Below are 25,237 nucleotides of genomic sequence, written 5' to 3'. Positions count from 1 at the left end.
GAAACATTAGACAAAATTAAGAAAAGGCACAGTATATACACTTTAATGATAAAAGAATATTAAAACAAACTATTTGGAATAAGTAGATTAGTCATAAAAAAAGCTTTGTCTCTATAAAGGCATATTTCTGTTTTACAATAAGAAGGCCGCTTCAACCGTCAGTTTAGTGCCTTGAATCATCCGCCCGTGACTTGGTCTCCATTTGGCCTGAATGTAAAGTGGTTGTCCTCTGTACGGTGAGGTCACTTTCAGAACTTCTTCCCTCTTTTGTGTGTTTGGTTCCCAGTTTGTTACTGTGTGATTCAGATTTCTTTAAACCTGGAATAAAATGTTGAATAAATAAAAATGTAGTTAGTTTGAGAATAAGTGTTAGACATATGTAATCATGTTAACTTTATGTTAAGATTTACCATCCTTATAGTGGTCCTTGCTTAAAGGAATTATTAGGAAATACTCTTATGGCCTGGCTGAGGCAAGGTCATTTCCCAAAATGTTGAACCACTCATTTAAATAATAGAATGAATGAGTGTGAAATCACAAAGCACTGAGGCGTTTTTTTGTAACACGGAAGGCATACATTTGGCACACTACAAAGATGATTGGTGAATACCCACCCTCTGACTCGGGGGGTTCGTCCACACCAACCTTGAGCCTCCTTGTACACAAGTCTGGCCAAAAACTGAAGACAAACAAACAATTTGTCAGTCAAAGAACATCATCTTCAGTTAAGACAATTCAAATCATTCAAACTGAAATAAACTGTAATGACAAAAAGCCTTGCTGTGTTGTACTGTAAGAGATTAAAGAGTGAGAGTCAGTGAATATATAAAGTCATTCTGACCAGGCAGGCCAAGACGTCGGCAGAGATGAGCATGTAGAAGACGTTGTTCCAGCCAGTGGGAGAGATCAAACCAGCTAACAGAGGGCCTAATGCAGCTCCTACAGAGAAGACACCAACATCAGTTCACACAAACCGACTTTTAAACGCTTTTATGACAACATAAAGTGCCGACACTTATAAAACATTTAACACTGAAAAGCCAAATATAAAAAGGAGAGAGGAAATAGAGAAAAAAATATTATTATTTTTTTGCATTTAAGATTTTTATTTTGGCCTTTTTTAGCTTTACTTGATAGAGATAGCTGAAGAGTGACAGGAATGTGGAGGGGAATGACATGCTGGAAAGAGCCACTCTACCAACTGAGCTAAACGACACCCCTTATTAGTTAATGTATTTGTTTAAATTTCAGATTGCCATTTCACAATTTAAATTTGTCAATTCATAACTTATTTCCTTTTTCAATTAATATTATTATATAATAGTTTATTTTCCATCCTCAGATTTTTAAATTCTGGGTAAAAATATCCTCCGCTGGCCTGAACAGGTCTCAATTACTGGTTGCTCTGAATGCAGTCAGAATTTCTCGTGGCAGTGCTGTATGTTATCGCCGTCCAAAGGTAAATGATAGTTGTAAAAGTTAATTCCATAACTTTGCATTTATTAAGGAGAAACCACCTGATGCTAAAGCTGCATTCATTCATTGTTTTCTGAACTAAAACAAACAATGAACTTAAAGACACATAGAGCTGGATGGATCTACAAAGTTGGTGATAATATTAATTTGATCCCTTGTTAATATAAGAAAATAATGATTGGAGGAGCTTCAAAAGAGTAATGTCAAATAAAACAGCAGGATGAATAGAATGAATCTCTACAGTTCAGACACTCTGTACATACCTATTGAACCAGTCCCATCAATAATTGCTGTCACTGTTGACAATGCTCTGGAGTTTCCTCTCAGGCTCTCATGTGTTCCCTGTTGCAACAAAAACATCATGTATAAAAACTGTGTGTTTAACAGAGGGCAGAGAAATAAAACTGTGGCTTTCCCATGATGCTTCTTACCAGGTCAGCAGATACAGCAGTAGTGATGAGGGCGTAGGGTCCATTCACTAGACCTCCACACAACAAGAGCATACCTACATGTGGCAAAAAAACTGCTAGTTAAGACTTCTTTTTCATACAAATAAATGTTTTTTCTACACCGTCTATAATCAGACTACCTTTCACAATAATTTCTGATGACAAATGACTCATGTTTAGACTAAACTTGTCCACTCTGCAATCACTTCTAATTGGGTTCAAGTCAAATGGAGAAGCGCTGATACGCACAACAAGATAGGAAAAAACAGCAGTTCCCACACTGGGAGGGGAGTGGAGTTACATCAGAGGGGTGTGGTGGCTGAATAAATGAGAAGTTTAAGTAGAGGGACAGCCAAGTCTTCAATTTTCTTTTTTTCTTTAATGAGCCAAAGAAAAAACAAGAAAAACATTAAAGAAGTCTTACCGATCGTAGTACCAAGGCTCGTTTGTCCAATAGAATTATAGAGGAATAGCTGGAATGTAAATAAAAGAATCAATCAGCAAACATCGCACATTCAACTTGCTACAACTAATTAGAGAAATCTATGCTATGTTGACAATTATATCATCCTACTGCCATATACAGTATGGTTGTTTCAGTTTTAATTTACAGGTTATTTTTAACAAACCAAAAGTGTATGTACGTATACAAAAAGGTGGACAAAGTAACAGGAATACCTTACAATACAATACATACACACGTACAACACACTGTGATCTCACTGTGGCCTCCTAGAGTCTCTGGAGTTACACACTATGATGTTGTGTTCTGTATTTTTTACATTGTCACCAGATCCCACATAATGACAGACAAATAATTGATTTAACAAACAAGTATTTGAAGACTGATGTATGTTATTCCTATGTGCAACAGAGGTCCGTTGTTTTCAAAAAAACTTTAAAAATCACATAAATGAGTCACACACTACCTTACACTAGTCATTAACTTTATATTAACAATCACAAATTTTACGTGGAAGGAACTGCCGCAGAGAATCATTATGTGACATGGTAGTTCTGCTCAGCTCTACAGAGTTTTCTGAGCGTGTTGTTTTTCTGCTCCCAGTGAAAAAGCTCTAAAATGTACCCTCCCTGCCCAGCACATAACAAAGTTAATGACTAACTAGTGAACATAGTAAAGCTTTTCACAGCTAAAGAGCCAAATACCAAAAACAGAGCTAAAAGAGAGACTGTGTCTGCTAATTTTTCTAATGCGCTGACCTTATTCTATCATTAAGTCATTTTATTAGATGACACTCACCATTGGGGCAGCAACAAGCAGCATGACGCAGCAAGTTGTTGCTCTCCCACCAGTGTAGTCAGACACGAGGCCGGCCATGATGCCTCCTGTAGACACAAAACAACAAAACACATCCAGTCAGATTTAAAATACTATATTCAAATGACTCAAACTGTCAGATGGATAAGTATATTGGTAAAAATGTAATTTAATAAAATTCTTAAATTCAAAAGTTATCAAAGATGAGCAATAAAGCCTGGATGGAATCAGGAATCTGGAAACCCAACACCTTTCAAATATCTATTTGACTTTTTGACTTGAAACTTAAAATTAAATTCCACTGAAACGTAGTAATATACATGTAGTGAATGTAAATATAGTAAAATAAACACTTTAATTTTAGTTGTATTTAAATTTAAACATTAAGTAATCATTCGTTGTTAGATTTATTTATCAAGTGATATAACAGATCAGTCAAGGCTCACAGCTTACCCACGATTCCTCCTACATCAAATAATGTCGACATGTCTCCTGCCTCTTTTGCGTCAAAATGTGCTGCAAATGACAATTCAGAACAGATATTAACTTCGGAAAAAAATTACATGAAAGTAACGTAGATAGATACATCTTTATTACATGTATGGTATTCTCTCTGAATGTGTGAAAATACTGACCAACATTAGAGATGTAGAGAGGAAGCCAGTACAGGAAGGTGTAGCTGACCAGTTTGGCGAAAAGCAGGCAGAGAGAGAATTCCACCACTCCCTGTGTGAGAAACAAGACACCATGAAAACAACTGGAGGAACCTTTCTTTAGTGCAAAATGTCTCAAGTATAATTCACATTTAACTGACACACAGCCAGGGACACTGATGTGGAGAATTAATTTATCAATGGTCCGTTGAGTCTATATGCCCACAGGAAAATGCTACAACTTACGAGTATAATGTATTTGCCGATTAGTTGGAAAAATGTTTATCTTTAGTGGTCCAACGTTGTTGTCTGACTCTGAAGAGGCTTCTACGTTATGCATGTATGTACCTACAGTATCTTTTGTAACCTTGGTCTGTGAGGAGAGAAGAAGGCTCTAACGCCATAATATTTAACACTGTCCCTACAATGACCCTAAGACATGCTTAACCCTGTGTAACCCCGATATGTGGCATGCTAAAGTAGAAGACTCCCTCAGAAGGATGAGACAAGCGATGAACACAAATCCTTTTAACAGCATGAATCAAAATCATCATTTAAATCAGGAAATATCTAACCTAGGAACAAGTGCATAAGGTTAAGACTCTGAGAAGCATTTAATGCCAGCCATCAGTTTTCAAATATTGAACTCAGAAACCCAGCCCCGGGGAGGAGTGTTACAACATGTGCAGCAATCCAGCTGCTGACTAGGAAGATGATTTAACTTTAATTTCAAAACTGTGCACGTTAGGTGAAATCTATGTCTAGCTGTGTATCAGAGCTGTATAAATGAATAACATGGACGTATTTTTCTTTTCTGCAATAAATACCAACTGGAAAATGGTGATATGGATCCTTCAATTTTTTTTATTTACTTTTTTGCTATATCAGGGTCAGAGTTGATTTTGGTCTTTTAAGTCTCAGCATTTCAATTTAAAGAACTTGGATTTGGTAAATCTTTTTTTTTACTAGTTACTATGTGTGTATTTTTATGTTTCAGATCGTTTTCATGCGTAATGTTCTGTTCATATCCAAATGTTATTCCTGGTAACACCACCAGAGGGTGCCAAAGGGTATTTTCAAATTCTACACTGTGTGGCTTTTTATCTTTCAAACAAATGTATTCAATTTATAATTTATACCACAAGTTTAAAATATTAAATACTGCACCAATAATTTTGAATGGCCAGTTTCAAACCAAGCACATTTAAACCAAATCAAACTCACGGGTATACTGAGAGCTCCACAGAAGCTGATGGCCTCGGTGTGCTCCTCAATAGCTTCCACAGACTCCACAGTGGTTATGGCAGCACCGTTCACATTTCTGTCAGCATGGGATGAGTTCTGCAAGAGAGGCTCCGTCTCAGTGCTCTCCTGATCACCCTACGAGACAAACAGACAGACATGTATGTATCGATCTTCAAGTAATCGTATTATGGATAAATCGGGACAATGACTGTTTCTGTTTGAACTCACATGGTGCTGAGGAGGAGTGCAGTTTACATCTTCAGGTTCTGAAAAGGACAGATGGGACTTGAGTAACATTCTGAGAACTTTAAAGCAACACTTAAAGTAAACATATCTCGCACCCAGCCCTGACTGAGAGATGAAATCCATGTTTTTATCTGAGTCTGGGTAAGACAGAACATTTCTGAGACTCAGTCTTTTGTTTCTAGTTTCTCCTATGTGAAGATTTGCTAACTGTTCCCTGTTTTTTTATAATTGTAAATTCAATATTTCAGGCTAAATAATCAACAATAAAATATGAGATACCTGGAGACCATGAAGTCAGAGTGAGTAGGCAGAGAGCAGCTGCTTAGATGTGTTGTATCACGAAGTTAACAGAACAAGTGTGTTTGTTTTGAGTGGTATCATGCACTGTCTGCTCTACCACATTTAGATTTAGATTTAGCATCTCAATTAAAATGAACAGAGGCAGACGTCACTGCACAACTTCACAACTCAGCAGTGGTGTTAACTCAGGTTGCTAGGTTGTGTCTGTGAGTTGCACGCGATGTGACAAATTTCAGCTATGTTATGCTCTGTCTAAATGATGTAATCCAAAACCTGTCCAAGATTGAACTGTCAATAATGGCAATAATGTTTTCTCTAATAAGCAGAAACTGACTTTCAACTAGGAAGAAGAAGCACAGGACTCCAGTGCATGCGATGATGAGTCCAGGGACGATGAAGGACATTCCCCACGCGGTGGAGACGAAGGCTCCTGCAATGAGGGAGCCCAAGATGTTTCCGACTGAGGTGTGGGAGTTCCACACACCCATGATGAACCCACGCCTGATGATCAAAACACAAGAGACAAGTTAATGTAGTAGTTCAGCATTTTGGGAAATAGTGAAATCAATCTTTTGTCAATGTGTTACACTAGAGTTCAGAGAAACAGCTGGCTCTGTCCAAAGTTCAACACCAAAGCTCATTCATGAACACGATGCACCTCTTTTGTTTAATTTGTACACACACTGAACTGTTAAAACTACAACAAAATAACTTTAAGTTGGGGAAGGTGCATTGTGTGTGTGAGTCCAGTATTTCTGTGCAGCACTTCCAGCTATAGTGCGGGTTGTCAGATACAGTTGTTGAAAACATGTTTTAGTATATATCTCCATACAGGTACAGTGGTACCAAACCCTGCTACCTCACTGTGAATATAAGATGTTGTGTTGCTGCACATGGGCACTGCCCGACTGGCTGTTAATCATTAACAAATAGTTCCAGAACATAACAACAAACACATATAACAAACACATATAAAGCTTTAGTGGTGTTGGTAGATGGTTGGTAGACATGAGATTGAAATAGATATACTTAAAGCTTAAAAATATGAATGAAAACAAATGACTTTCCAATGAACCTCAGTACACAGAATTTGTACCTTTAAATTGACTAACTGACCAATAAAGTAATCAGGTTATTACAGTTCCTATAAATATGACTATTTTATAACCCAGTTTCATTTGTACACGTAAACATCCATAGCTGTTATCATCCTTTCCAGTGTAGGCAGTGATCAAACCAATTCAGAAGGGTGTGTGACTATTTTGTAGAAATCAAGCCCTAACTCAATATGATGTTTGTCTGAATGATGTGCTTGTAGTTTTGTACTGTACTTTTCACGCTTCCCGCATATTTATGAAGCAGCTTAGATTTATTATGCAGACTTGATGCTGGTAGTCTGAGATTAATCAAAGCCTTTTTTCACTGTGCTGTTAAAACATGACAAATGTGAAGTGAAAGAGAGGAACTGCACAGTCAGCAGGACCACGGTGCACACCGTGCAGTACTCACTTCCCCTTCCCAAACCAGTTGCCGACACAAGCCACTACTGCTGGCCAGCCGGTGGTCTGCATCAGCCCGTTCATGACCTGCAGGATGAGGCAAACAGAGGGAGAAACTGTGTTAATTTACTACACCAAAGCCTCTTAATGCTGGTACAGCCCTACAAACATCTGCCTATAAAAGGAGACTGAGAGGAGACCAGTGAGCAGTGATTCTTAACATTCCCACACCAAACCTCTATAAGCCCAGACACACTCCTGCAGTCATATGATGCAGCTGTGAGTCATGTGAGGCGTGTGAGTAAAGCCTGACTAAGCCACCATGAGATCTCTACATTTTTGAATGGATGAGATGATAAATAAGGCACAAACTGACCCGTAGAGCTCACTGCGATCACACACCTGTAACACGGGGTAACAGGGTTGTTAATTAATACCATAAATCAGTGATTTCTTGATAGCTACTGTAACATGTCGGTGCTTCAGTCTTTAAATACTCTTTTTCAGGCTTCAGATATTACATTTTGTCACTTTAGATTTTAGATTTAGTGAGTTTGACTCATTATTAAGTATAACATGAGTAATATTTCTAATAATAGTTTCTTTGAGGTTGTGAATTTGACTACAGGGAGGATCATGTGATGGGGTGTAGCTCATCTGACACTTCAGAGCTACAAAAGAACATCGCCTTCATGTGCAAACTGCATTTTTTCCAACAATCTATCCAACCCACACTTAGAGCAGACTTCACTTAAAATTTAAGAAAGGGAAAAATAGAAAAAGAAAAAAAAGCGAAAGCACTCACAGCCAGATGATTAAACATAAACACTGCGGTCCTCAAACATTTTATTTCAGTTAGGTTTCATTTCATTTTCAGTTTTATCAGATCAGATTCAGCACAGAGAAAAACTGGTCAGCTCAGCAGTAGGCATAGAAAAATAAAATACGAAAAGAAATAAAGTTAAATAAAAACTGAATCATATAAAAATGAGAATAAGTGATAAGTGATAGAGATAAGTTTTGTATAGAATTTTGTATAGAAGTTTTGCTAAATAAATATATATATAAATCTCCTGTACACTATATAGATGAGAAGGTGAGCACTGCGTGTAAAATAGTAAAAGTAAAGATGAATAACTAATAAGTTGACAGATAGAAAATTAATTGGGGGAAAGGAATCTAGCATGTGTTCAAAAAATCTGGTTTTTGTTGTGGTTATATTACTGATTCAAATGGACTTTTAAAGAAAAACTGAAGTGAAACAAAACTCTTGACTCTGACAATTCCTTAATTTGCACTGACGTACTGAACGTGCATCCTCACTGAGAGGAACATTCATTTACTTTCGAGTCGTGCGACCAAGGAAAACTGGCTAGTGCATGTTTGCTTGGTGAGTCAGCGTTAAACAGCTCATCTAATCGTTGTGCTTCCCTCTTTCAGTGTGATGTTGTTGTATGCAGTAGTTCTGTGCCAAAATGGACGAGAGCTTCTTGAAAAAGATTTACAGGTGCAAAACACTCTGAAGTGTAAACAAGCGGGTTGTACGACAGAAAGTCAAAATACAGGATGTAAATCTTTTGTCACTTCCAATTGTACACACAATTACAAAAAAAGGGAACAGGACACAACAATTGCTGTTTACATAGTTAAAGGAACTGTTTAATGTTCTATTTTAATATTTGCTTTCTTTCAGAGAGCGAGATGTGCACAAATGTGCAAACATTTAAAAAATATTTTTAAGGTGAGTAACTGTTTTGCAGCTTATCGATCCACACAGCACTTCTGTGCAGTGTCTCTGGCTACAGTGTGGCTTGCCAGATAAGTCTGTGAGCACATCTGTTGGTAAGAGGCATGATAGCACCAAGACTGGCAACCAGGAATAAATACTCTGTCACTGTGCACAGCTGTTGTTTGTCAAGAAACAAAGTGTTGTTGTTGTTGTTGATGGTGTGAAAAGAAAACAACTTAGTGTATTTCTGAAAATAAATGCACTTCATTTAGTGTTTTCTGATACTTAATATTGCTTAAACCAGCAATGTCTGTAAGCCAGATCTGCAGAGAAACATGTGCACTATACAATAATAAATATGAATCAGCTCTAATTCTACTAAGGTCTCTAAATGATTTGTCTATTCAACAAGATAAAGGGTGCAGCCCAAATAGCTGTTACATCATTTATTACACCCAACACATTATTTAACGTAGTGACAAGTCCCTACAAGTAGTACAAAGTGGAAGGATCACTGAGTCACCAAAATTAAAAGGGCAGCTTGAATATGTTTGGCAATTTTCATGGCAATGTGACTCATCGGGACAACCCATCAACAAGTTGCCTCCTGTGTTTACAACCAGTCTAGGAACAAAAGCAAGTGCATCACATCATGGTGCTGTGTCTTTACCTGGATGACGGCGTAGTACCCTAATGAGTGGATGTTCCAGTAGAAGCCAAGGCCAAACAGACATGTGAACAATCCACTCGACAGCATCCCAACACTCAGGTAGTACCTCAGAGGCAGGCGCTCTCCAAATATCCCACTGAGGACACAGCACATGATTGTGACTCATTACAGCACAAACACACTCAGATAAAAAAAATAACAAGGTCTTCCAGCAACAGCACATACAAACCTGATAAACATGCCGATGGCATAGGCAACCAGGAAGGAGTTATCCAAGACCCCGAACAGTGTCTGATAGTTGTCCTGGTCTAAAGAGATGACAGAGATGAAACTATTAGATTTCTCCACATCATTACTTATATTTCTGGATGTTTTTCTGCTTAACGACTAGTCAGAGTTGTGCAGCATCGAAGACGAGAGCCCTCAGTGGTTTCCTATCCAACACATGGCCAGTTGTGTTTGACAGCTGAGCCTGGGAATCATACTTACCAAAAGGCACCCAGTCACACCAAGTAGCATTGTTGGTTATGTTGAGGTCTGTTGGACGAATGACTGTGGAACAGTTCCTGTGCAGCTGACTCTGAGTATCAGAGAGAAAAACACAGAAGATGTGACGAGATGGCACAGTTTAAACTCTCAGATACAACAGAATACAGTTCTAGTTAGTGCTAAATTCAGTTTTCATAAAGTTATCGGTCAATAAGGCTATAAATGTGGGTGTTATTATACAGGGGTTGCAGGAATCTTCAGTCTTATATGATATTAGTGCAAATAATCTGCCTTTGCTGTCAACAAACTGTAGCTTTAAAGGACCGTGATGACTCTTCAGCATCTAAAGCAGCTGTGGCTGTGGATGAAGAGCAGTTTGATGGACAAGGGGAGACATGTATAGAGAGGTTTCCTGATCCTTTTGAGTTCTTTATTAAGGTCAGGGGGATAAAACTGCATAAGCTCGGGTCTATTAAAGCTAAATGCAACTCTGAGGCTTGGATTTTTTAAAATCCTTTATCCTAGTTAGTAACTCTCCTGCTTGTTATATCTATATGTGCCTTAGCTGTACTTGGCTGAAACAAAAGAAGAGCAACATGAATTCAAAATAGAGTTTTGTCTTTTTCATCATTTCTACTATGAAGGAGCTCCAGACAGCATTTTACAGGCAACCTTTGACCCCAGACCCACAGTTGGCAAGTGAACAAAATCCTGTGAATGCTGTAGATGAAATGGAAATGCATCGTCTCAGTCACCTTAACAATGCTGATAGGTTTCCGTGACAGATGGTAGGCCGTGTAAAAGAGGAAGGTGAGAAAAAGAATGAAACTGCGATACCTGCAAAAGAGATCAAAATAAAGACGTGGTGTCAAAGAGAAGAAGAAAACCACATCATCAAGGACAATCATGGAGATCAATTTTACTTGTTCTTCTAACTTGTTAATTTTAATTTAATCATACACCTGTGATCTGCAGCATGACATGGCACAAGTTTAATATCTTTGTTATGCTAATAAGCTTTAATAAAATATGAGAAACATGTAGACATTTTCAATAAATACTTCCTTCTTTTATTCATACTCAAAGGGACATAATAAAAAAAATCCAATATTTCTCCAAAAAAGAGAAAATATTAGAGAAAAGCAAATACAGATAATAATAAATAATAAATATAGATTACAGATTTGTGGTGCATTGATCTGTTTCTTCCTCTTTCCTACCCCATTCATCATCTCATGACCCCTCACATTTATCTTGTGACCCTTTGTAAGGCGCCCCACCTTTAGGTTATGTTAATAATGTCATATCTCATAATTTATTAGCCACAGGAACTATTTTCCAAAGACCAGTGACTTTAAGTCTCATGTGTACTTAAAGTCACTGGTCTTTTTACGTTGTTGAGAGAGAGGAGGCTTTTTGCAGGGTTGTCATTTGCATGAGATTGTACAGCTGGGTATATCGGTTTTCATGGCTTATCTTAAGTGTAGTGACTCTGCAGTGTCAGCATTCATTAGCTCTTCATTATGTTTTTGTATCACATAGACTACAAACATTGCACGGCACTGTGAGGAGGGCTTTTCAATTAACACCAACCATGCATTACTCTTTAAGTATGTTGTAACAGACGGATCACTGGAAACCGCTGAATGTGTGTGAGCATGATACATTTCAACGGGGTGTTTATAACAAAGCAGGAAAAACAAAATACTTTGACATTAAATTACTCGCGTTAACTATGATAATCAATAGATTAGAGCAACAAGAGAACATGATTTTTCTACAACGAGTGTGATTATTGATTAATGTTCTCAGTTTCACATTTGATGCTTTCTCAGCTCTTGTCTTACATTATAGTAAATTAAAATCTACTTGAAGGCTTCAGGGATAGATAGATAGATAGATAGATAGATAGATAGATAGATAGATAGATGTGCTGCAGCAGCAGTTATGCTGTCACTGTGTTTTCTGATATTCTGAAAAAAAAACTGATTCATCATTAAATTGAGGAAGTGACAGCAGATCACTTGGAAATAAAAACAACAATTTGTCGCAGCAAAACTCATCACTTGGAAATAAAAACAACAATTTGTCGCAGCAAAACTCAGATTAAATCTTAAGTTATGATTCTGTCTTATTATTCAGATTTAAGGAGTCATACCACTGAAGTTACTAAGACTACAATAATATTACATATAATAATACAATAATAATATTTAGATTTTTATAAATAATCATTATTATTATTTTTTATTTCTCTCTGGTGGGGATGGACTTTCCCACCAAACAGCTGGACCAACAGCTGGCTTGCAGAGAGTGTTGATATTAGTAAGTGACATATTATTAAAATGAAGTGCCCCTTGTCTTGGCAAATTCCTTAAATACTAGTAGCCTGACTCGATAAAGGTAAAAAAAAACTGTGTCGATAAGACAGGAAGCTGTGATGTGTCGGCTTCTGTGGCGTGGCTCTTGATAGTTACCGCAGATATCCAAACCAAAACAAGCAGTAATAACCAGACTGTGACATGAAGTAGTAGTTTAATATATACTGAAGCCTCTGTATTTACAAGACCCCCTAATACATTATTTCAAAGAATACGTGTTAATCGACGTGGTACAGTCAATGATTGACCGCAGGCTGATAAGTGAACACACATTTAGAGCAGCTGCTCTCAGCTGGCTGTAATGAGGCTGTTTGGGAGTGTGGAGAACAATAGGAGTGGACGATAATGGAAACTTACCAACTATCTCGAGAAAAGGACGTGATAAGTCGTATGCCGGGAGCCAGGGGCGACTTCATTTTCGATGAAAATGTTGTAAAGACTTCAACACAGAAACACTCAGAGCTTGGTCCCAGACATGTCCTTGTAGTATCAAAGAGATAATGTGCTGCAGGGCTGCTTGTCGTTGAGTAACAACTAACCGGTTTGTTATTACTATTATTATTATTATTATTAACGAGTTGTATCGTAACCTGAGACTAAAACTTACTTGCTCCGTAGTAGCTAATAAAATAAGACCTTTATATATAAATAAAACACAGTTTAAAAGTGGAGGCTAGCTGCTAAAAGAGTACAGTAGCGTCCATGCAGCCTCCTGGTGGGAGATACAGTCCGTAAACACCCGACACTTCTCCATAATGTGCGGCTCTGTTTATATGGACCGACCCCAGGAGAGCCAGCCTACCTCCGTGCGAAAAAAATATAAAAAAAACAAAAACAACAACCCTTCTTTATGGATTCAAACACGTATATTATTAATAGCTTCAATGTGTTATTCCACAAGATTTTCCAGACCGGAGCCCCCGGGAGGTCACGTGGCCGTCCCCCGTGTGACGTCACGGCGCACAGGAAAGAGCCGAGGTTCAGGAACAGCTGATCCCAAACAAAAAAAACAAAAAAAAAAAGTGGTTCCCAAAATGAGGGTCGGGACCCCCTCAAACTTAACCTGTGTGATTTAACCTCATGTGAAATAAAGAAAAAACACAACTTCTGCTTATCTCTAGTCTTTACCACTTTTTGTGCACAAGTACTATGTGTTATCAGTATATAGCTACAAAAATGAGTCAATCTCTGTGAACGGCTCCCTGCCCCATGTTAAAATTCCCCAACTTCACAGCAAAAATAAACATGTTTACAGCCTGGGCTGTGGTCTTTATAGCTAATTTCCCCGTACATGACATTTGTACTGAGGGTGAACTTCCATATAGATAGATAGATTACTTTATTGATCCCTGAAGGAAAATTCATGAAATTCTTCAGGATTAAGTATGATTTTTTTCTGACTGAATCTGCTCTGTTTTCTGACCAGGAGGTCATGAAGTGGATGTGAGTCATTGTCCATAATGTCGAGCAGTTTGTGGAGCATCCTTTATTCAACAAACTGCTACACGGGCTCCAGAGCAGTCCCCAGCATAGAGATCAGTTTATTCATATGACAACCTCCCCCCTTCTTAACACAAGATACCAGGCCCTTTTGTCTTTGTAAATTGTGATGCCTAGACTCATCTTTGCACTTAAATACAAGGTCCTGCAGGATACTTCACGTGTAAAACACACCAACAGGGGTTCGGTGCCAATACCTGCAACAGACAAAAAGTGTGAAAACACTTCCTGGAGGGGCCAACCTTGTCGGCCGGCAGAAGTCTCTATTTCATTCTTCACCGGCAGCAGAGAAATTTCCACAACAGATGTCAGAGAAGCTCTGCTGAAGCTGCTCACAACTTACAGACCTAAGCAACTTGTGAGTTGCAAGTAGACATGGCCTGGGTCCACTTTACAATACTCCAAAAGCCTCCACCCTACAATGTGTTTTTGATTTTGTGATGTTTTTATGTTCCAAATTTTTGTGATAAATATTTATTGCATGGTACGGAATGTAAATTACATTACTACACTACTACTACAGAGTAAATGAAATTGGCTTTTTTTAAACTTTGAACCTGTAAAAAGAGCAACGTTTGACTTCAAAGAAAAATTAGATTTGATCTACATGTTGGCGTCTACAAAAATCACTACACGACTATGTAATCACTATGTATCGTATGTCACGGGAGAGAGCATTTAAATAAGACAAATTTAAAAGTCTCCAATAATTTTGAAAATGTACATATCTCTACAGTGAGTAGTAGTGAGCAGGAACATATCATTATAAGACAAACAGTTCACGATAATGAAACATTTGGATTCCAGCAGGTGTTAATAGGATCCTATACTTTTTCCTATAAAGGAATAAAACAGTTAATTAAAAAAAATTTTAATTAAATACTCTCCAGCCAATAGATGCTCTCAAATTGGCATCAAAACTACTGTTTAATGTGGTGAAAGCAGGAACGCCTGTCTGCATTTATCTATAAATTAATGAATGATTCTTAAAGTGACTGTTGATTTACACCTCATGAAAACCTTCTCCTTCAGTCCATTAAATCCTCGCAGCTGAAGGGAGCAGGACAGACACGTTGATAAATCTGCAGCGGCACACCAGAGAGCAGTGCCATTATGCACAGCCGCCTTTCATTAAATCACATGCAAACAACATCGGAAATCGGATAGATTGGCCATGACTCAGCATTCTGCTGTTTATGCGGGAGATATCAGATTACCAGAGTTCATAAATCCTGTGCATCACAGTGTTCTTTCCTAATCAGCGCTTTCATGTTTCATTCTTGGAATGCATTAGGAAGCAAACGCAGCTGTATCAAATTTTAAGGCTTGATGTAACTATTTACAACATAAAATACAGAAAAAAAAGAATTATGACTGAAATGGCACTGGATTAATGCATTCATAAACTGCTTCACCGAGCCATCTTTTTATCATTTATGTGGTCATTAGGATACATTCATTTACAAACCATCAACATCTGTATAAAATGTTGCACCAATCCAACACGCAGTTGTTGAAATATTTCTAGGGATGCACGATATTCAACCAATAATTACCTGCTTCTCATGGCTGGTACCAATAATTTGACATTTTTAGAAAGGCTAAGATGTATAGAAGTATAGATGGATTACTTAATATTTCATAGATCTGATCTAACCAAAACTAACTGACATCTCTGTTGTTAACACAAAGAAAGAAGAAGAAAAACAAACAATAAAGTTCAGACTCTTCAAATTTTCGTTTATTTTTTCATATGTAATCATTAGTATATTAAAAACAATTCAAAAACATACTTTGGCTTTCATAAAATATAAAGCCTATAAAATGTTTTACATACAAATTTCCAAATAAATTATTATTAGCATTTCCTTATCAGATTAATACATAACAATATGAATTTCCCATTGCTCAATGCTAATTTATCAACCCTGCTATTTATTATGTATCCCTGGATATTTCACAGCATAAGTGAAAACTTCTGCCAGTAGCACTATAGGAAAAGTCACGAAAGTCATTTGAATTCATCTTGTGGAAAATATGAACGTCTGTACAAAATGTCACAGCAATCCATCTAATATTTGTTGACATATTTCAGTCTGAAGGCAAACATGACCTACTGGACCGGAAAGAAAAATGATATCAAGCTTCTCGTCGGACTTGCACTGCGTTTCTCAAAATGTTGGTCTGGTCCTTCAAACAGGCTGTTTCACTGCAGTTCATCAGCTTCCTTTACTGTAAATCCAGACTCAACATTGTTGAATGCAACGCCTTGGCATACGCTGTGGAAGAGACAAATACTACTGTCAGTGGTTTTAATGTTTTGTCCCACTTTAGCTCAGTTGTGGAGTGTGGAGTGTAGTTAGTGAGGCAGGTGGCAGTGTGTGCAGGGAGTACCTTTGGGATTGTTGTGGAAGACACAGTTGTTAGCGCAGGTGTCCGGGTGGGAGTCCCAGAAAGATGAAGCACAGCAACAGAGAGGAGGGAGATCCAGCTTCTCCTGAGACAGCCGCTCCTTCATCTGAGCTCTCAGAGCGTCGATGAACCTGTCGAGTTAGAATCGGCCCGTTTATCACGGCAGCTTCAGCACCAAACATAATTTGTCATAAATAAATGTTATACATTGCTTATACAGATGGCTCTGGTAGTTTAGCTTTTGAATTAATGCTAACATCGCACGTGTTATCACACAGTTCAGTAGTATATGTTTTGCTTTCATGCCAGCTCAAACAAACCAAACCAAACAAGTTCAGTGTGAAAGCATTAAATGCTGTAAAGGGCTTTATATTGGCACCTCTAGTGTTGTTACAAGCTACATTTATTCACAAGTGAGGCAGTTTATCACACTTGGCCCAGCTTCCTCTGGAGCAACTTTTTACATACACAGTAGTACTCCCTGTGAACAGACTTTGATATGTGTGCAGTTTAGTTTTAAAATTTGGCAAATGAACCTCCATTAATTACCTTCCAGATACCTTCTCCTTCTCATCCCTTTTCCTCCTCTGCAGCTCTGCAGCTCTCTCCTCCTCCTCAAGCTTCAGTCGCCCCAGAATCAGCAGCTCTCTCTCTTCCAGCTTCTGTCTGGCGTCCGCGAGCTGCCGAGCTCTCTCCAACCTTCTCTCTTCCTCTAGACGGATCTGTTCTTTCTCTGCTTTGATTCTTCAGGGAAGACAGGGACGTTTAAGAGGAGGTTTTCACCGAGACCAAAGCAGCACTTGTATTTTTTATATTTATATGCCAGTATTTCAGTTAATCTGTAAACTAGAGAAGTACTGAGACACATTTTAATAATAATAATGGAATCTATTGATGTTTTAATATTCTTTCTGCTGTGAATAAACATTCTAAATGACTTAACTTTAGACACCCATCTTTGAAAGCTACAGAGGTTTCATACTCTAAAGTCATACACAAATAAGAGGAAGTGATGCCAGAGAAAATATTGTGGCCACCTTGCTGTCCTCTTCAGATGTTTCCTGTGCTGTTTGTTCTCCTTCACTTGCTCTCTCTCAATGCTCATGTACAGACGGCGCTGCATCAGGAACTGAGACTGACGCTGCAGAGAGACACGTGTTAATCTGTAACATCTGGTCTGACAGGTTTTGAACAAGTGAAGTCAAAGGTTTGTGCACATGTCTGATCTCTACCTGTCGTTTAACTTCTTCTGGGTCAGTCGGGGGCCACAGGACTCGTGCGGCTGCTAGGTTGGACTGGAAACCAGGATCAGGCTCTGATTCATCAGAATTCTCCAATACAGGTCCACTTAGCTGAAACATATATACAATCAGTGCAGAGTCAGAGTTGGATTATGGCCATGACTGGGGTTTAATCCTTACAAAATAGGCAGAATCAATAGCTGGTGGAGCTGCAGCAGCTGCTAACTGGTCAAAATTGACATAAAACAATCGATTCTATATGAATTTATCCCCTTTCATGCACACTGCACAAATCAGCCTCAGAGTTATTGTGTAGATAAATGAAGCCAGAAATAAACTGCAGCTTATTCTTGTTGTTACAAGCCTGGACATGTAGTGAATCACACAGCGTTAGAGGGAAATGGAAATTATGAGTGCATTATCATTACCTTTGTAAGCTTCCATGATGTCATCAGACACGTGGTAAAGTGAGACACAACGCATAGTGTAAATGCTGGTATAATTGAGCCAGTTTTATCTATGCAATTATATTCCATCAGCTGATTAAGGGAACATCATAGTAACAAAGTTCAGTTCATGAGTCAACAAGAGTCACCTTCAGGACACATTTAGGCTTTCTGATCTTTTGGAAGATTCTGCCCCTGAACTGTGATACAATTACTCTTAATAAGTCACATGACATCTGGTGTATCTGGGCTATTATAGTCTGATGTGGCCATAATCAATACTTTGTTTGGTGTAAACAAGGACCCAACAACTAGAAACACAGCATCACCATCATAGAGGTTTTAGCTTTATAGATGTTCCCCAACTCTTAGCCTGTCACATTTCCCATCTGCCATCACGCTGCAAAAGATATTTAAAAAGGAACAACTCATGAATTAAAATCAAATTAAAACATCAGTCACGAGAAAGTCTGGATCTGATTTGAAGTTAGAATGAGTATTTTGTCTGTGCTGCTGTCTGAATGTTCCAATTCAAATGAATTATGAGAAGAAGTAGTAGTGTGGGTTTGAAGATAATTGTGTCGGGTGGCAGCTCAGACAGAAAATGCAAATTACTGAACAATGTGAATGTCGCTTGCATCTGTTCAGACCATATTTTCTGTTTGTTACAAAATAATTTGTTATTTATAACATCTCCGCTTAACAGACAGAGCAACTGCAATGAAATGTATATGAAAACTAACTGGACTTGGCTGAGCTGGCGCTGAAATAATTGTTGACCGTAAAAAAGCTGCATCATGGGTATTCATTAACCTTATGCTGAACCAGGGGACATGCATGCTGACTGGTGAAGAGATGACCTCTGTCTCCGATGTCTCCCTCTTCCTCAACATCCTCCTCTTCTTCCTCTTCCTCTCCTTCAACATCCTCCTCCTCCACTTCCTGTTCTGCTCGCAGCACATGAGATCCAGCTTTCTGCTGGATGCAGAGGAAAATTTGTTTTTTAATACACCCTGGAGGTGCAAGAACACAGAATATTATAGGAACTATTAATTTATAAAAGAGGAACAAGTGTGAGACACGGAGCACTCACATGTCTGGTTGGAGAAACGTTCCATACACCTCCAGGAAGATCTGACATCATTTCCCCATGCGGGATCATCCGACAGGCAGCCAGTCTGAGTCTGACCTGCCGCATGCCTTCACTAGACTGGAAAACAATGGAAATAAATAATTCTCCAGATTAATCACTGCCACATAATTTTATCACTCACACAAGGAAACAATGCAGATGCACCGCAGACTACACAGTGAAGAAAATAGGAACACAAAGGGCGAACAACTGTACATCACAAAGGAATGAGAGGAGACAAGTGACTGTCTGTGTCCCTAGGCAGACTTTGGAAAATACCAATACTTTAAATATCAATACTAATATCGATACCTTCAATATTGAATCCACCGTTATCCATTTTAACATGTCCACACAAAATACTGGAGACATTGACAGATATGTTAGACTTTTCTCATTGTTTATTGGCCAAACATTCAGCCAAAAATCATGGCTTAGCGCAGGCAGTAATGTGCTGCTATCTTCTGGTTTTGGTCTTTTCACAATATATTTCAACCTCCCATTCAGATACACGAACAACAATGAGGCCAAAGAGTGATGTTGCCTGATGAGGGCCTGATTCACAGTCATGCCAAAGGTGTTTGATGGTAAAGGTGTCACGATTCAATGTCTTGCATGCATCAAAGACGTTAAAGAAAAATATCTAATGCTTAACAAGCTTCTGCTGTTTCCATTGTTTTGCTATTTTTCAGTCCATGTCGAGGAAGGCGGCTTTGTGTTTAACCTGAATTCAAGCATGTAATGAAGTGGTTGTGGGAAGTGAGCAGCAGCACATTGCTACTAGTGGTGGAAGGATGTAGTTAAGTTTAGTCAGCCATAACATGGCTGGATAAGAGTAATGTTGTGTTGTGTTCTCTGTTCCTGTTCATGCAACGTTACTAACTCACAGACTGCTGGAAGCAGAGTTGTGTGTAATACTCTTAGCATAAATGTTACAAGCAGAAACACTGAAGCTGCTAGAAAACTGTTGGTGGCGGTGGGCAGCAAGGGTCAATCAAAGAACTGGATGCATTTCCAACTCTGGCATTTGAAACCTGTGTGATCAATTTTCAATTCAAGAATTGAAATCACGACACCTCTACTGGATGGGAGCTGCAGTCAGGATTTTTCACATTCACACCACAATGGGAAAACTATTACTTTATGGACCCGGCTTTGCACACAGTAGTATTTAAAAAAGTTTAAAAAACGAAAGGACTGTTCCCAAATGGTTGCTATGAAAGGTAAAACATTTCTTTGGAACCAAAAAGATTGTTTTGCTGAATGCATAAAAATATGTCACAGACCAAAAGTTCACAAAGGTAAGTGTTCACATACTTTTACTTAACAACGTGAAAATGCAGGGAACACCAACTACTTACAATTACAATGAGAAAAAGAAAGAAAAGTATCAACCTGATAAAACCAAGAATCTGTTGAGTACAGTTTTCTGAAATTTGAACACATCAAACAAGTTAAAAAAAAAAACAACCACATAAGATTAATCTGAAAAAATGTTGAATATTTTAATTTCACGAGATATTCCCCTCTCACCTCCTGAGGGCTCCTCTCTATCAACCTTTGTTGTGCAGCACCTCCTGCAGATCTCAGCTTCTCACCAGCAGACACATGCTGCGTCCAGACCTGATACTGCTGGTGTGGGGTCCTCCTGTCAGGGTTCACCTGAAAATAAAGCATAGAGTTTATCCACAATAAATAATCCACAATAATTTAGTGAATTTGGTGATTTAAATTGAATGTCTTTATTTAAAGACATCTGAACAGCTGTCCCAAGTCAGCCCTCTCTCACAAATACGTCGCTGTCAAAGTAACGTCATCCTTACCATTGGCTGATCTCTCCTCCTGCTGGCTTGAGCTTGCTGTGCCACACGATGGCGTACTTCATCTTGAAATCGTCGAAGGCTCTCTTCGTTCTCCCTCCTCTTTTCTGCCTGGATCTCCTCAGTTAGCAAAGCCAGAGCCTAAACAAAGACGAGGGAAGATTGTTTAGACTACTTTAGGGAAGAAAAAAAAAAATCAAGACTTTAAATTTATGTAACTTTGCAGTATAACTCTGTATTCTTTCACAGTTACCTTTATATTGCACATACACTAACCGGCCACTTCATTAAGTATTAATCAAACTATTATGTTTACTATTGTGGTTGTAGTTTGCAGTAGTGTTAAACTGCATAATATTGAGTTGTTTCTAATATAATGGCCCTCTCATGTATGTAAATGTTAGAAACACCTCTCAGTATTATGCAGTCTAGTAACATAAACTTTAAATTAATACCTCACTCCACAGTGTCAACAAAAACTGAAAACTCATATGTATCTTTGTAAAAGTACGAATTGAGTGAATTTATGGCAGAGTTTAGGATTGTACAGGTGTAACTAATGAAGCGGCTGGTCGGTGTACATGTTGGACTGCGTGTGTCAGAAATTTACTGTGCATTTAGAAAGTGTCACCATTATGTGATCTGTCCACCAGCACTGACTTCATTTTACTCTTACGCTACAAAACACTTCCCTTAATGTGTATTTCTTTTAAAAAGAACATCAACTATTAAATATTCTGGTTATTTTTTATTATGTGTAAAAACACCAGACAATATATTATTATCAGATTTATAGAATTTCTTTACCTGTAAATGACTTTTGGGGCAAAAACAGGAATATATATTTGTTCAATCAACCCAGACAACATCAACATTTCCTTATTTAGAGTAAGCTTTATTAGCTTTACCACTGTTTATCACCAAGATAAGGGTTACAACTTTAATACTATATTTGGTTTTAATACAAATGATGTACTTAGAGACGAAAAACATTGTTGTCTTTGCACACACAGCAGTGGGGTGTGTACAGACCCTTTCCAAAAAATTTGAATATCATAGAAAAGTTTACTTATTTCCATAATTTCATTAAAACAGTTAAACTTTCATAGATTATAGATTCAGGGCCCACAATTCGAACAATTTCAAGTATTTATTTGTTTATTTTTACTAAATTTGGGCTTCCAGCTCATAAAACCCACGAAAACAGGAATTCAAAAAATTAGAATACTGTGAAGAAATCAGCCCAAATTTTGCAGGGCATGAATGTTTTTAACTGAGTGTCACACACTAATCATCTACTAAATTCAAAGCACCTAACAGACTTCACAACTGGCCAGAAGACCACCATTGATACCCTGCATAGGAAGGGCAAAATGTGGCAGGAAAAGATACACCAGCATAAGAGATCTCAGCGGATTATCAAACAGAAGATTCAAGAATCTGGCAGAGATCCAGAAAGAGTGGAATGAGGCGGGAGTCACAGCTTCAAAAAACACCACATTCAGACGCATCCGGGAGATGGGCTACAACTGTTGGGTTCCTCGGGTCAAGCCACTTCTGAGCTAACATAGGAAGCGTAGGACTTGGCCCCTGTCCATACCGCCAGAAGCACCAAAACATGGTTTAATGCCTATGCCATCACAGTGCTTGACTGGCCAGCCAACTCGCCAGACCTAAACCCCATTGAGAATCTATGGGGTATTATCAAGAGGAAAATGAAGAAAGAAGAGTTTTTACTAGATGATTGCAGCAGAAACACTTCTCACCTGTGAAGGCAGGCTGCCACTGTTGATTATTGGCTCCCCACATTTCCAGCTGGCCTATGGTGAAGGAGGCGGCTTCTTAAAATGGAGGATGTCGCCAGCCTTCTCCCTCTTTGCTCCTTTTTTCCACTTGTGCTGATCTTGTTTAATCTTGTTAACTTTATAGAGTTGTTAGAGGTGGTGGGGGGTTGGTTTTGCTTGGGACTAGGTAAGTTGGGGTAACCTGTACATTCCCACACACGTATGCATTGTCTTTGTTAACTCACTAGGATTATTGGTTGTGCCACCTTTTGTACTGTTCTGAGAAGTCTTTTGTTAGTTAGTCAGTCAGTTAGGCATTTTGTTTGTTTCTTTTCTGTAGCTCCAGAGAAGACAGTCCAACTTTTGTTATATTCATTTCACTTTTTTTGGCACAATCACTTTGTCCCATCCTACCCCACCTGAGTATCTTTTGTTTGTTTAAAAATAAACCTTTTTTTTCCCTCACTACCACCGAGACTTTGATTGTTATGATTGTCGTGTTATTGTCTGACTAGGTTAGTCCTAGTGGACGTAACACCTTAATGCCACAGTGCATCGAGGCAGTGATTAAGGCAAAGGGATTCCCAAGTACCAAGCATGGAACATTGACATATTAATTAGAAAGTACCATATTTTGATTGATTTGTTGTGATCCTAATTTCTTTTTTTTCTGCAAAAAACTGAGAAGTAAATGGTGATTTCTTCACAGTATTCTATGTTTTTAAATTGAATGTTTTCATGTGTTTTTTTTTGAGCTGGAAGCCCAAAATATGTAAAAATAAACAAAACAACAAAATTGTGGGCCCTGAATCTATAATCTATGAAAGTTTAACCTATTTAATGGAATTATGGAAATAAGTAAACTTTTCTATGATATTCTAATTTTTTGCAAAGGGTCTGTATAAACCACTGACATCAGACAAAGCCAGCCTTGCTCGTCCACTCACAGACGGGTGCTCCGGGCAGTCTTGTCCGCTCTCCACCCAGGCTCCCACCGCCACGACCGCCTGGTTCCTCTCGGCCAGCACCTTGCTGGCTCTGGGTGCCGGCTGCTCCTGGTTCCTGCTGACTGAAGCTTTACACCGGCTGTGTCTCGAAGTTATAAGCCGGTTAGCACTCATTGGGAATATTAGCACCAGCTAACTCACGGATTATAGGATGTCTGCTCGGTGTCCGGTTGGCGAGGTTATGCAGTGATGCACATTATGGCGGGCTTGTGCACTGAAACACGATATGTTTTTTCTAAATAAAACCAAATGAAAGTCAAAGAAGTCTCGGTAACGAGCAGTAAACACCAACAGGTCTGTTTGAGTTTCGCTCACTTCGTCTTCTTTAAGTTTCCTGCTGTTTATCAAACAGCTGAGAGGCGCATTACTGCACCCAACTGGACAGGAGGAGACACCGTGCGCACTCATTTTATCCAAATAAAATCCTATTTATGATAATTAAATATTGCTCACAAACAGTTCAATGATCCCAGACACACACCAGCTCCTCTCATAAAAAAAGCAGGCACACTGTATCTTCCTGTTTTTTTTTTTAATTTTTATTAGGTTTGAGTTTGTTCGCACTGGACTTTTGACAGGTGAACACTTCTGAATGATCAAGGATTTCTTTATTACCTCCCCCAAAGGGAATTTGTTGTACAGCCAGCAGTAGTTACACAACCGCACAGCCATCATAAAGCAATGAACAAACAGTAAACAATAAATACAGCTTGAAAAAGCATTAGGTTATTTACAAAGTCAGTGGCAGCAGGAACATGTGTTTTTTTTGTCGATTGGTCAAGCATCTTGGCGTTATATATCTGCAGCCTGACAGAAAAAAAACTTCAGCAGGAGGTGGCTGGGATCAGCCTTTGTCCAAAGACTTTTTAGAAGTGTGGAAGGTCATTTAAGGCTGTGCCTGCAATTTTGCAGCACATTTTTAATGATACCCTATAATCTGTTCCTGTTCTTGTGAGTAACCTGCACCAGATAACAAACAGAACGTGAGGACTGGAATAAAAGATTTTCATGGAGGTATTACAAACATTAAAACTTCCAAACTTTCCATAAACATACATGCGCTAATGAGCTGCTGTGCACAGCATCATCGTTGAAGCTCAAAGGTCAGCTTGTCATCAATTACACTGGCGACATATTTGTACTGCTGCACAAACTTAACAGCCTGATTCATTAATCATCACAGCAGTTACATGCCGACTTTGGCACACATCAGCGTGTAACACTGGCGTATAAAACAAATAAAAGTGGAGAGAGGACACACCCCTGGGGATACCCAGTGGAGGATAAAAGAACAATTCATTGACCTTCACACTATCTTCTTGTGAGTCTGAGTTGTTGGGTCAACTTTAGCAAATGCAAATCTTCAATAACTACTAGCGAAGACTGAAAAGATGAATAAACCCCCCAGAGTCAGCTGAACAGGGTAAGACAAATTGTTTTATTCTCTCAGGCTCTGACCCGTTTCTGCAGACTCTTCAA

The 25,237-nt window shown here is 38.6% G+C and overlaps 2 protein-coding genes across 4 annotated transcripts; both read right to left on the bottom strand.

The window, feature by feature from the left end:
- Positions 1-16: 16 nt before the first annotated feature.
- Positions 17-13,376, bottom strand: slc37a2 (solute carrier family 37 member 2). Its single transcript, XM_010730856.3, has 18 exons — positions 12,774-13,376; positions 10,791-10,872; positions 10,036-10,126; positions 9,776-9,854; positions 9,547-9,682; positions 7,158-7,234; positions 5,983-6,149; positions 5,331-5,368; positions 5,082-5,237; positions 3,840-3,930; positions 3,658-3,720; positions 3,187-3,272; positions 2,350-2,398; positions 1,908-1,981; positions 1,740-1,818; positions 842-939; positions 615-679; positions 17-318 (listed from the first exon to the last, which is right to left on the bottom strand). Exons 1-18 carry the CDS (start codon positions 12,830-12,832, stop codon positions 303-305), a joined length of 1,506 nt encoding a protein of 501 aa, XP_010729158.1. The 5' UTR covers positions 12,833-13,376; the 3' UTR covers positions 17-302.
- Positions 13,377-15,639: 2,263 nt separating this feature from the next.
- Positions 15,640-24,130, bottom strand: ccdc15 (coiled-coil domain containing 15). Of its 3 annotated transcripts, none has more exons than XM_027273966.1 (10): positions 23,666-24,130; positions 20,971-21,108; positions 20,681-20,809; positions 19,109-19,225; positions 18,829-18,993; positions 17,561-17,680; positions 17,366-17,469; positions 16,878-17,072; positions 16,311-16,459; positions 15,640-16,195 (listed from the first exon to the last, which is right to left on the bottom strand). In XM_027273966.1, exons 1-10 carry the CDS (start codon positions 23,870-23,872, stop codon positions 16,146-16,148), a joined length of 1,374 nt encoding a protein of 457 aa, XP_027129767.1. In that variant the 5' UTR covers positions 23,873-24,130; the 3' UTR covers positions 15,640-16,145. The 3 variants fall into 3 exon arrangements, with proteins under 3 accessions (XP_027129767.1, XP_027129768.1, XP_019121314.2); XM_027273967.1 differs by having other exon boundaries at positions 18,829-18,990; XM_019265769.2 differs by having other exon boundaries at positions 23,699-24,130.
- Between the last annotated feature and the right edge of the window lie 1,107 nt (positions 24,131-25,237).

Source organism: Larimichthys crocea, chromosome XXII (genome assembly GCF_000972845.2).
Source record: "Larimichthys crocea isolate SSNF chromosome XXII, L_crocea_2.0, whole genome shotgun sequence".
NCBI classification, from domain to species: Eukaryota; Metazoa; Chordata; class Actinopteri; family Sciaenidae; genus Larimichthys; species Larimichthys crocea.
The sequence above is the reverse complement of the archived record's forward strand: the minus strand, read 5'-3'. Positions and strand labels throughout refer to the sequence as shown.

Bases quoted from the DNA above. Each gene is read 5' to 3' on its own strand.
- slc37a2 (XM_010730856.3), bottom strand. From the start codon at position 12,832: ATGAAGTCGCCCCTGGCTCCCGGCATACGACTTATCACGTCCTTTTCT. The intron at 10,873-12,773 runs GTAAGTTTCCAT...TCTCTTTTGCAG, and splicing joins TCCTTTTCTCGAGATAGTTG to GTATCGCAGTTTCATTCTTT. The intron at 940-1,739 runs GTATGTACAGAG...TCTTCTCTGTAG, and splicing joins TGATGGGACTGGTTCAATAG to GAGCTGCATTAGGCCCTCTG.
- ccdc15 (XM_027273966.1), bottom strand. From the start codon at position 23,872: ATGAGTGCTAACCGGCTTATAACTTCGAGACACAGCCGGTGTAAAGCT. The intron at 21,109-23,665 runs GTCAGTGGTTTA...GTCTTTGTTTAG, and splicing joins CAAGGCTGGCTTTGTCTGAT to GCTCTGGCTTTGCTAACTGA. The intron at 17,470-17,560 runs GTAGAGATCAGA...GTCTCTCTGCAG, and splicing joins CAGAAGAAGTTAAACGACAG to CGTCAGTCTCAGTTCCTGAT.